The sequence below is a fragment of the Bubalus kerabau genome, chromosome 2 (genome assembly GCF_029407905.1).
Source record: "Bubalus kerabau isolate K-KA32 ecotype Philippines breed swamp buffalo chromosome 2, PCC_UOA_SB_1v2, whole genome shotgun sequence".
NCBI lineage: Eukaryota > Metazoa > Chordata > Mammalia > Artiodactyla > Bovidae > Bubalus > Bubalus kerabau.
This window is the reverse complement of record NC_073625.1, coordinates 161633376-161646396: the sequence shown is the minus strand read 5'-3', so window position 1 is coordinate 161646396 and position 13021 is coordinate 161633376. Positions and strand designations below refer to the sequence as shown.

At 35.8% G+C, this 13021-nt stretch overlaps 1 protein-coding gene across 39 annotated transcripts in view; it reads left to right on the top strand.

Moving 5' to 3' along the window:
• MBNL1 (muscleblind like splicing regulator 1) overlaps nucleotides 1–13021 on the top strand; it is a 192051-nt gene that overhangs the window by 61427 nt on the left and 117603 nt on the right. For 6 of the 39 annotated variants that reach the window (XM_055569319.1, XM_055569330.1, XM_055569323.1 and 3 more), the window contains exon 2: nucleotides 10085–10177. The exons of 27 other annotated variants lie outside the window; for them this stretch is intronic. In XM_055569319.1, coding sequence (XP_055425294.1) covers nucleotides 10172–10177 — 6 coding nt within the window. In that variant the 5' untranslated portion in view covers nucleotides 10085–10171. Of the gene's footprint in view, nucleotides 1–10061; nucleotides 10178–13021 lie in introns of all 39 variants that reach the window. 6 more of the 39 variants (XM_055569318.1, XM_055569329.1, XM_055569321.1 and 3 more) reach the window with 1 other exon arrangement.

Below are 13021 nucleotides of genomic sequence, written 5' to 3'. Positions count from 1 at the left end.
AAGAAAGCATTTTATAATGATATCTATATTTGTTTGAAAGTGAAAGTCGCTCAGTTGTGTCTGACTCTTTGTGACCCCATGGATGCAAATTAAGTTTATAATTTATTTTCATATATACATTTTCCTGAAGTAGGAAAGGTCATTTATTTCCCTGTTACAGATACAGATTTTTATGTTCCCAAATATAAATGAATTGAGTTAGGTCAGTCTGTCAACCATGTTTTGCTTTTGTTCTATTTCTGAATCAGAAATACAGAAGAAGGTTTGGTTATTCTTAAAGGCAATACTTTGTTTTCATTTTCTTTCCCTTCTTTGGGAAGCTTTAAGAAATTACTATGGTATTATCCTCCAATTAAAAAAAATAAAAATTTAAAAAATTAAAAAAAACACAAAAACAAAAAAAATTTATAGTGATATTTAAGCATATACAGAATTAGAGAAATATTGTAACACCTCCTGTGTATATATCAATCAGCATTTTGTACACATGCATCCATGTGAACATTTTGTGAATACTTTGTCTGTCTTGTTTCATTCATTACCTTCCAGGTACCTTTTGTCCCTGGCGTCTTTTTATTTGTTCCCCTGATATCTTTTAAAACAAATCTCAGACATTCTTATCAGTTTACTTATATGTATGTAGGAACTTTATGTATTAATAACTTGTTTTAAATATAACATTTACAAATCTATCAATATTGATAATAATTTCATTGTATCACTGAATTCCCAGTTCACATTCAATATTTTCCCAATTATCACAACAAATCTTTTTACAAATAGATCACTCAGATGACCATCTAAAAAATACCTATCTGGATTTTATGTCTTTCAAGATTCTTTTCATCTACGATAATTCCTGCTCCTTTTCCCCTTCATGCTTTATTTGTTGAGAAAAATCAGGTCATTGTCCTAGAGAATATTTGAGATTCTGAATTTAGCTAATTGCTTCCCAGTAGTATCATTTAGCTTGTTCTCCCTTCACCCTTATTTTCTGTAGACTAGAAATTAAAACTAGAATTGAATGTGATTTTAATGCTACTGCTTATTATTTGGTGAGAATATTTCCCACCTGGTGCTGTGTACTTCCAGTTGCATCCCATCAGGAGGGAATAAATTCATTTCTCTCCACTTTTAATGATGTTGAAATCTATCAGTAAGTTCAGGTGAACTTGGGCCAGTTCCTATAAAGTTCTCCGTCAGATCTGGATCCAGTGTTTTCACTCCACTGCTGAGCATTTTCATAGCACCATGATTTTGTTAGGGATTGTAAAGCAGTGACTTTTAATTATATTATTCTTGCTGCATTTATTACCTGAAATTTTTCTATGAAGGGCTTTTCCATAGTATCTAATTGGCAGTTCCATAATACAATTTATAGCAAAAGATGAAGGAGAAGGAAATGGCAACCCACCCCAGTATTCTTGCCTAGAGAATCCTATGGACAGAGGAGCTGGTGGGCTGCTGTCCATAGGGTCGCATGGAGTCGGACACGACTGAAGCCACTTAGCATGTGTTGGAGAAGGAAATGGCAACCCACTCCAGTGTTCTTGCCTGGAAAATCCCAGGGATGGAGGAGCCTGGTGGGCCGCCATCTGTGGGGTCACACAGAGTCGGACACAATTGAAGTGGCTTAATAGCAGCAGTAGCAAAAGATGGAGAAATGCATGATTTTTTGTTTACCAATATTCAGAATCAGACATTAACTTCTAATAATAAAGCGAAATACAGTTATAGATATAGTCAAAGTATTCTAACACATTTTTACAAAATTTCCCTTAGGGAAATTCTTTGAATTTTTTTTTTTTTTGGATGAATGCATTTTGATAACATTACTTCTCATGGAAAGTTCCCTTTCCTTTCTTTTTGTTTACTGTAAATATACTGCTATCTGATTGAGTCTGTTGTCTCAAAAGTTATTTGTTGCTCATCTTTTTTTTTTGGTAAGCACCTGGTTAGGCTAGCTACTTAGGATGTAGACACTGGCCCACCTTTTTCACAGAATATATAGTTTGGGTTTGTTTCCTATTCATAATATGATGTGATTAAAAAAAAAACAAATGTGTCTATGAATCTGTTTTTGCTTACTCTCATATTTGGTGTCCTGTATTAAACATTTTTAACAAACAATATTTTTAGTTGATTTTAGAGACCCTGGCCCTAGTCTCTGAAATAAAAACAGTAAAGAGATTTGAAAGTTGTTACTGCTGACCCAAAGAAAAATTAAGTATCTGCATATTGGGCACTCTATGTGACAGATGAGGAAGTTTTAATTTTTATTATTTGGAAAGGTAAGAAGAGGGAATAATGAGACCTCCATAAGACAAAAGACAAAAATTAATGCTTAAGATCCTGTGCTGTCTTAACATAAGCAAGTATGTGAATTTAGTTTGACTTCCGTTTTTCAGGAACCGAGGGTGACATTTTATGGATGTCTTTATCTCCTATAATTAAAATATGTTTTGTCAGGATTTTTTTTAAGGTGTTTTGGATTTTAGAAAACATGTATCTAAATCTTTGTGAACGTCTTGTATGAATAGCCAGTGTAAATGGTACTAGTAAGACCCTCCTTTCTCTACAGGATTTGTGTTTCAGTTCAGTTCAGTTCAGTTCAGTCACTCAGTCGTGTCTCACTCTTTGCAACCCCATGAATTGCAGCACGCCAGGCCTCCCTGTCCATCACCAACTCCCGGAGTTTACCCAAACTCATGTCCATCGAGTCGGTGATGTCATCCAGCCATCTCATCCTCTGTCGTCGCCTTCTTCTCCTGCCCCTAATCCCTCCCAACATCAGAGTCTTTTCCAATGAGTCAACTCTTCACATGAGGTGGCCAAAGGATTGGAGTTTCAGCTTCAGTATCAGTCCTTCCAATGAACACCCAGGACTGATCTCCTTTAGGATGGACTGGTTGGATCTCCTTGCAGTCCAAGGGACTCTCAAGAGTCTTCTCCAACACCACAGTTCAAAAGCATCAATTCTTCGATGCTCAGCTTTCTTCACAGTCCAACTCTCACATCCATACATGACCACTGGAAAAACCTTAGCCTTGACTAGATGGACCTTTGTTGGCACAGTAATGTCTCTGCTTTTGAATATGCTATCTAGGTTGGTCATAACTTTCCTTCCAAGGAGTAAGCGTCTTTTAATTTCATGGCTGCAGTCACCATCTACAGTGATTTTGGAGCCCCTCAAAATAAGCCTGACACTGTTTCCACTGTTTCCCCATCTATTTCCCATGAAGTGATGGGACCAGATGCCATATCTTAGTTTTCTGAATGTTGAGTTTTAAGCCAACTTTTTCACTCTCCTCTTTCACTTTCATCAAGAGGCTTTTTAGTACCTCTTCACTTTCTGCCGTAAGGGTGGTATCATCTGCATATCTGAGGTTATTGATATTTCTCCCAGCAATCTGGATTCCAGCTTGTGCTTCTTCCAGTCCAACGTTTCTCATGATGTACTCTGCAGAGAAGTTAAATAATCAGGGTGACAATATACAGCCTTGACATACTGCTTTTCCTATTTGGAACCAGTCTGTTGTTCCATGTCCAGTTCTACCTGTTGCTTCCTGACCTGCACATAGGTTTCTCAAGAGGCAGGTCAGGTGGTCTGGTATTCCATCTCTTGACGGCACAATTGCACTCATCTCACACGCTAGTAGGAGAAGGCAATGGCACCCCACTCCAGCACTCTTGCCTGGAGAATCCCACGGACAGAGGAGCCTGGTGGGCCACGGTCCATGGGGTTGCTAAGAGTCGGACACGACTGAGCGACTTCACTTTCACTTTTCACCTTCTTACATTGGAGAAGGAAATGGCAACCCACTCCAGTGTTCTTGCCTGGAGAATCCCAGGGACAGGGGAGCCTTGTGGGCTGCCGTCTATGGGGTCGCACAGAGTCGGACACGACTGACGGGACTTAGCAGCAGCAGCAGCACACGCTAGTAAAGTAATGCTCAAAATTCTCGAAGCCAGGCTTCAGCAATACTTGAACCGTGAACTTCCAGTTGTTCAAGCTGGTTTTAGAAAAGGCAGAGGAACCAGAGATCAAATTGCCAACATCTGCTGGATTTGTGTTTAGGAGATAGCAAACACAATATCATGTTAAATTCACCAGAAAAATGTATTCTGCAAATCTGAGGTTATAATTTATATTGTTTTGCTAGACATGTGCTGTTAATGTTGTAAATTTTGGGTATTATTTAAATAACCATTGTAATTCCAAAGTCTTCTCAGATATTTTCTCTGGAATAGAAACTCTTTTATTCATGTTCGGATAGTATGAAATAGCTTTATGATTAATTGAAATTCGAGTAAAAGGCAGATTCCTGGAATATCGTTGAAAATACTTTTTTGCAATTGAAAATCAGGAAGATAGAGAAATTTTACAGTTGGCTTTTAAGTCTGTGCTAACATGTTTTATGATGTATGATGTTGCAGAGAAGTGCTGAGAGGTAAGAGATGTTTAAAAGCAGTAGTATTAGGTTTGCTTTGCTAGCACCTTATCAAGAAATTTGAGAGACAAAAAACTAAACCCTTTAATTGTGGTATCTGGTAACTGAGGATTAAGCTGAATTTAACTTTGAAGATAAGAATTGATATTTATATTATGTCAATGGAAACAATAGCTGTATTTTTGACTTGAGGAAATTGCTTAATCTAAATAGCATGAAAGTTGACCCAAAAGTGTACTCATCCATAAATATTGACTGTTTGAATCTGTTGAAAACCGGAAGGCTAATGTCAAGGATACAGTAGTAAACTTCTAAAAGGAGTTGGTGAAAAGTAAATGTTATGCAGCACAAAAAGAATGCCAGGGGGAAAATTGAGAGAGAAGAATAACAGGAAGATTAGTCATTTCTGGAAGGAAAAAAAGGTGGGGAATGGGGGAAAAAGTATTTTAAACAGGAAGGGGGAACTGGAAGTACCAGTGCTAACAGACAGACAGGAGTTCATTACAGGACAGAACTGGACTTTCAAAAAAAGGAATAATACTGGTCAAATTTAGTTACAACATATAATGTTTATGTCAATAACAAACAAAAATAAAATGGAGACATTTTTCTGTTACGGATTCAGAGAAATAAAAGAAATGATGTTGAAATAAAAGAGCGATATTTACTCCTTGGCCAAACTGACCTGGCTTAAGTCACATAGCAATGTTCAAGTACATAAAGAAAACGGATTTCTTTTAAAACAGGCGAACATTCTACTGTTTTCAAGTGTTAGGTAAAACAGAAACATTCTGGATATCTTAAAATAAGTGTGCTACTTGGTTTGAAATGAGTTTCACTTATTGTTTACGTATCTGACAACAGAAGAGTTAACAATCTCCAAATACTTCAAGAACTGTTTCTATAAATTCTCAAAAATATAAATTTAACTCTATATATCAGATGAAGTATATATGTGTAACAGTCCCTATAACAGAAAACAAGAAAGTTAACATCACAAGTGGTATGTGTGTTGGTAGAATCCTATTAATCCTTCATTTCTGTTAGGGAACAGGTTTTGCTGGACACGTTTTCCAATCTCTCTGAATGTTCTCATCTGTCAAAGGGTAATAATAATATATCTGCCTCCAAGGTGTGTAATAAGGATTAAATGAACTGGTAGACACAGACCTGGAAGTGGCATTTTGTCTTTCTACTTTTAATCCGATATCCAGATATTGAAACACAGGCTTGTATGACATATTTCCAACTAACCAACATGGGAAGATGAATCATTGTAGTAGAAGTTCTTATTGATGCCTTGATGCTTAAAATGTCATATGCTAGGTTACATATGTATCCTTGCTTGACATATAAAACTGTTACTTCTGTTGGTCATCCCTCAGTAACTACAGTAAACAGTAAATTACATAAAAAGTAGTTTTCAAGAAAGTAGATATCTCTAAGGTTACATAATCACAGCATCAGGACAAAATTTGTGTATTCATCTATTTAGAAAAAATATAAATGCAGAAAGTGGCTTATGTATATTGAAATAAAGATATCAAATTTTAAAAGGTTATCTAACTAATGTAACTTTAGAGACCCAAGACTACTGTTGTTTTAGGTAACCACGTGGGACATATTCTATATCACTTCATTTATAGAAATATGATATGTAGTCAGGTAAGCATTTCCTGTTGATTTTATGATAAGTTGCAATGCTTTCATGACTCAGGTACACACACTTCCTGAGATAAAGTGTGATTCCAGCCCAGAATAACTAGTTTGCACAAACGCCAAATACTACTAAAAAGTTCTCTCTCTTTCTCTCTCTCTCGCTTTCTCCCCCTTTCTAACCTTATTCACATGCAGACAGACACTCTTTCCATATACACACACACCCAGCCTCACAGGCATAATTTCGTAGGAAATGTTTATTTTCCCAGCTACAGAAAACAAACCTTATCTCAAACACTGAAAGTCCTTCCTTTTCCTGGTTTGGAAACACTAAGTCATACTTGGAGATTTTCTTTAGCCAGCATTTAGGTTTATTTCAAGCTTAAAAAGTTGTGAGGACAAAATGACTCAGAAATTTGTAATGTGCAATTAAAGCTTTTCACTTTTAGGTCACCAGTACATATCTAGCTGACTTGTGTTAGTTAAGGATTGATTATAGTTGGTACGTTGTTTAATTTCCAGAAGAAGCTGGGAAGCTCACTGCAGCTTTTCCTGTTTTGATCTGTGTACGGGCTAGAGTTGGTGCTTATTAATATATTTCTTTGCAGATAAAGCCAAGTTCACAGAATTAAATAAAAGAGTCGACCTAGTAGGAGTTGATGAGTAAGAAGCTATTAATTTAGTCATCCACAAACATATATTTATTGTCTGACACCTTTCTAAAAGTAAAGTGTGTTAAAATGATCAGAATCATATTTCTAAGTTTTTAATTGTAATCACTGACGGCAAGAAGTAAGAACTGTAACTTCAATAGATAAGACAAAGATTCAGAATGACTATAAATATATGTAAAATATATTTGTGTATATTCATATGAAATTCAGATGACTGCATCAGTGAGTCATGATCTTCCTAGTCTGTCACTCAGTAGTGCCAAAGTCATAAGATCATTTGTTATGTTCTGTCTTACTTAAAAGCCCATGGAATTATTTTATTTTTTCCCACCCCAAAAAATTCCAGAATCTATTTCTAAAAATCTTGAATAACTTGTTTTAATTCAGTGTTAACATTGGACATTGAGATAAGTTTAAATCTTTTTGTCAGCAAAGAGAAAAATCAAGCTTATGTGGACACAGTCTATACTTGCAATTCCTAAGGATTTCTGCAGAGAAGGTAGTTGTCTAGAAATATGGTAAAGAATTGTCGTCTTCCTTCTGTGGAAACTTTTGATTGTAAAAATAATTGAGAGTAAGTAGGCTCTAATGCATCACCCCAGGCTGTGCCACATGGGTATGTAAATTTCTTCCTGCTAAATGCCACCAAATGGCTGCATTGCTTACAGCTGGTGGCTAAATTCTGACAGAGGGTAGATACCTTTACCATAAGTATATTTTCTCTCTGAAGTTTTCATGGATTCTTATGGTAATTTATATCAGGTTAAAGCCATAAAAAGCTAAAGTTGGCCAAAATTTGTCCAGAGAGTTAGACTTGCTGCCAAATTAATTGCTTGGTCTCAGTATTCTTATTGGTTTCTCAGACTTACACATAGCTCCCTAGATGCTTGATTTGAGCTGTCTGACATTCCCCAGATGGCTTTGTGTCCTTAAGAGCTAATTCAAAGAAGGTCATTTCAGCTGCTGAATATTCAAGGAAGTATCCTGGTCTAAGGTTGGTTGCAGCCGGTGTCTCAAGGGATGAACCTTGGATTTGTGAAGCTTTCTCTGAGCTCACAGTTATTGTCTTGGCCCTACACATGATCACATTTATTTGCCAACGATGGGAATAAAAATAAATATGACTCTCAGCAGTGGTAATCCCCCCAAAAAGAATGACTGACACTGTGAGGATAATAATGTTACTACTCTGTTATTGCCTCTGAAGATATGATACATTGGAATAAAGTATGAAACTGAGTTTGTCCTTTTTAAAATCTGAGAATAAAACATTTGTAAATTCCTTAAATTAGTAAGCATCATTAAGAAAAATGATAGAATTGTGTATTGTGTAAGCTTATCTACTTGTTAGTTGCTCAGTCATGTCCAACTCTTTGCGACCCTGTGGGCTGTAGCCTGCCAGGCTCCTCTGCCATGGATTTCTCCAGTCAAGAATACTGGATTGGGTAGCCATTCTCTTCTCCAGGGGATCTTCCCGACCCAGGGATCGAACCTGGGTCTCCTGCATTGCAGGCAGATTCTTTACCATCTGAGTCACCAGGGTATATGACATTATGTACTTCATACCTATGTTTTTGAAAAGGAGCAGGGGTAGATGATCCTTCTCCACCAGGGTTCTGGCCAGAGCTGACATTTCTTATCTCCTTTATTTAAGAATCTAACATGTAATCAGCTTTCAGGAGGCAATAGAGGGTAGGCGTAGGCACAAAACCACTTCAGGAACTACATTCCCTGAATCCAAAGTTTACATTTGCTGTTTACAATTCCTATGACCTTTGGCAATGTCCTTAACATTCTTACCCCCTTAAATAGGAACATATTTACCTTATTGAGTTGTTTTGAATCTTGAAGAAGTAGAGGACTTACGAAATTCTAGGGCACACAATAAGTACCATATGCATATGATCTGTTTACCTAAACTTTGTAAACCAGAACTGATACTGCAGTTTTCACAACATGTTTAAGAGCTCCAGGCCTGGAACTATGTGTAACCTGGATTCAGTGATCATTTTTGAGCCCTGTGACCTTAAACATGTGACATAACTTGACTGAGCCTCAGTTTTCTCATTTGCAAAATGGGGCAGTAATAATATCTGATTTTGTTGCTGCGAAGATTAAATGGAATAACACATGTAAAGTAATGAGTGCCTGGCACTTCTTGGGTATGTGGTATGTGTTAATTACTGTTCTGATTTTTACTTTGATGTTTAAGTGAACATGTGAAGTATTGATACATGAGCAACATGTATGTATCTGTGTATGTAGGGTTTCATACAGGTTTCACACATCAGAATCTGTGTATGTAGGGTTTCAGTTTTGCTAATGAGAATTATTGTTATTTATTATGCAGAGAATAAATGTGTTGGTGTTTATAATTATTTTCTAATAAGTAAATAACATTTACTTATTAGGAGAGTAATAGTAATGTGTTTTTCACTTACCCTTTGTTAGACTATTTAGATTTTTTAAAAAATCTTAATTTTTTTTTTTTTTTTAATCTGTGAGATTTGAGCTCTGGATAAATTAGTTAAATAAAGTAAATGTTTTGTTAGTGATTTACCTTCTATGTCCAGACATATTCTAACCACTCATTAAGTTGAGTGCCACTGGGAGGAAAAGCAACTCATCAATAACATAAAAATGGGAATGAAAGAGAGAAGCAGAGAAGACATTGCTTCTTCTGTAAAACAAAGTTCATGAGTCCTGATATTTCCCCATCTGTCGGGAGTGTTGTAAAGATTATGAAAACATAAGCGTTTGTAAAATGTAATTTTATGCCAGAAAGGCAAATAGAGTATTATGAAAGAAATGACCAAAGTTGCATGATGACATTCATTTCATATGGTAACATCCTTTTTTTCATTAACAGGAAATGTTAGGGCAAAGTACCTGCTTCTTAGGAGTGGGAAAAGTAAACAAAAATTTAACAAAGATTCATCAAGTCTTCTTTATGATAAAGTAAATTTTTAAGACTGTGTTTTCCATAGAATTAAAAATGTGGAATTTCATAGTAAAAGTATATTTATCACCTTGTTTGGGGAGCAGATTTTAAGCACAATCACAGGAAAACACCTGTTTGACACTCTGTGGGGAAGGCGCAAACATACGGGCAAACTCTATCTAGGTGTAGAGTAAACAAGAATGCTTTGGCTAGCATCCTGCAAGGAGTCGGGTCTAAATGGTCTGCTCCAGCTTCTGCTGCTGCTGCTGCTGCTAATATTGCTGGGAAGGACAAGTGGCTGACCTGGCATATCCTTTACTCTTGGTGCTGCCCTAGTCACTCAGGAAATGTTGTTTAAGGGAACCTCCTGGATCCTTTTCATGGCACCATGGCAAGAAGAAGCAGTATCTTATCTATTGAAGATAAAGCATGGAATTGGCTAATGGATGCTGGTGAGTGAATAAGGCAAGTGGGGAGCCAGTTTACTAAGATACCTTTTGGGCAGACCCGCTCTCTTGAGGACTGAGGTGGCGTCCCTGGGAAAATGGCATCTATAGTCTGAATCTCAGAACTTTGTTTTAGAAAGAAATCATAGTTTTAACACTGGTGACCTGATCCATGATACCATATATCTTCCATTAATAAAATTCATATATATTCCCAGCTTGACCACTTGAAAGTTCTAATCCTGAAGTTTGTTAGCTGTCTCAGTATATGGAGTAGATGTTATTTCTTAGGCCCTATTTAATCTTCATTCTTGTTTTTCACTTGACCCACAGTGATTTTTTTTTTAAATAACTTTTCAGTATATGAAAGAAATTATTTTTCCTTTCAAATATAAATGAGCTACTCCTTTTTGCAACACAATAAGAATATAGAATTTTAAATTAAGAGACTATATATTACATATAATTCTTGTCAGGAATATTCTTTTCAATTCAAGATAATTATGTAAGGAAATTAGTAAGATACTGTTCATATTAGTCAGATAGTTGCTCAGGATAAATCTTTGACATGAGCAATAAAGAAATTTCGTTGCTCAGGATGAATCTTTGACATTAGCAATAAAGAAATTTCATTGCTAATGTATTTAATTGCCAATATAAGATAGTTCCCTTGAGTGAGTTTCTTGATTGGTAAAATGAATACTTTGAATGAGCTAACCCACTCCAGAGCTCCTGCCTGGAAAATTCCATGGGCTGAGGCACCTGCTAGGCTGTACAGCCCATGGGATAGCAGAGTCTCACACGACTAAGCAACTTCACTTCTCATCTCAGTTTTTCTCACTCTGAAATTTTCTCACCCTAAAATTTCCTTTCTCCAAAGCAGAGGGGAAAGGATAATCCCCTCTGCTATTATAATCCCCCCTCTATTACAATTTTTGATAATCCTACTATGAGATTTGAAATACATATGTATCTCTTCCATCTTATAATTTATATCAGAAGGGAATATATGCCAATTAATAGTTTACCTGTATCTTTCATGAAAAGATTGGAAGATACAGAAATATCGAGTTTTTCATAGACGTGTAGACCATGTTTTTCCAGAATAATTAATCTATGATTAATAGGTATTTAATAAAAAACTTTGACAATCAAATTTAGGAGTTTACTCAGAGCATAGTAAAGGCCATGACAAGCCATGATTTTAATGTCATTTCCATTTTTAAGAACTCTATTTGACCATAACTGCCACTCCCCCATCATCTATGCTTTTTGAGAAGTGCCTTTTCACATGTGGCGGGACTATTCAGCCAATAAATGTGTATTGAGTAGAATAGAATATAGAATTAAAAATGTGGAATTTCTACTGAGGGAACTAGCTGCCCACTCCAGTATTCTTGCCTGGAGAATTCCATGGATGGAGGAGCCTGGTGGGCTGCAGGCCATGGGGTCACAAAGAGTTGTCACCGACTGAGTAACTAGCACACACACACTACACCTACTATGTTCGCAGGTTAATGAGGTGCAGGAATACAATTGTAAGCACCCTTGTCAACAATTTCTTCCTTTGTGATGCTTAACAGTAGGGAAACAAACTTTGGTTTAGATTATCTAATTATACTACTTTTAGGAAGATACTTTAGTAGCAATATCATGTTTATTTTTAAAAAGCCACTACCGATTTTTCTATTTTCACTGACAATCCTGACACAGTATTCTGAAGTCTGAAGAGCTTATAATTGAATGGACTGTACTATTTTAATTGGCAACATTAATTCCGTTTCTTGTCTTCTCTTCCACATTTTTTATTTGTATGTTTTAGTTTTTGTTGTTTAGATGATTGAAATTGATTTTCTTGAGAGGGATTGAGAAAAGAGGTCAGAAAACAAACTGTAATTGATTTTTAAATATTTTATTTAAAGTCAGACTTACTACATTGAAAAAAAGTCAGCTTCCATTTGGTTTCCACCATAGGGACTCACTTCATCTTTTCTTATGCAAACCTATCATATTGACATGATTGTGTCTTAAAAAATTAAGCTTTAGTTCAAACAAACATCTGTCTCCACTTAGGCACTGTTTATACAATAAAAGTATTTTAAAAGGGAAATTCATATTCCTCATCCTCTTACACAATCTCAATTCTCTCAAATTTAAAATACTAGCTGCCTGGGCAGTACTTACTATTTTGTAGTATAAGGATTATTTCATTTTACAAAAATATCTGACCCTTAGTGACTTACTGGACATAAGTTTTACCCAAGCAAGTGCTGCTTTTATTGCATGTTATTAACATAATATATATGACATAACCACATGTATATGAGACTGGGGATGGAAGTCAGCCTTTCCCAACACACAATATTTGAGTTATTTGACACCAAGTAAATAGATTATTATTACTCTTCTAGTTAACTTGGACTCATATAAATATATATATATATATATATATACACACACACACACATATGTATATATAAAAGCAAATACCCAAAGTCAAGATTACACACACAGAACTTCCATTAGGCAGTAGTATTTCTTTTCATTTAATTCTAAAACAATATAAAATATTATGCATGGTTAATTTGCTTCTCATCTTGAAACAGTGACAGTTCCTAAATGAGTCTGATCGTTTTAATTTTGATTCATATTAGGGATTATTAAAGTTCTATCAGAGTTTATATTTAGTCTCTAGCTTGATTTTATCCAGCTCATTAAAGCAAAATTGTCTTAGGGTCTATCTCCTGTAACTGTTTAATATTTAACATTCACTTGGCTCCTCAAGATAAGTTCCTGAAGGTTTGTGAGCAGTTGCAGAGCTGTGAATAGTGGTTAACAAGCTATAGGTGT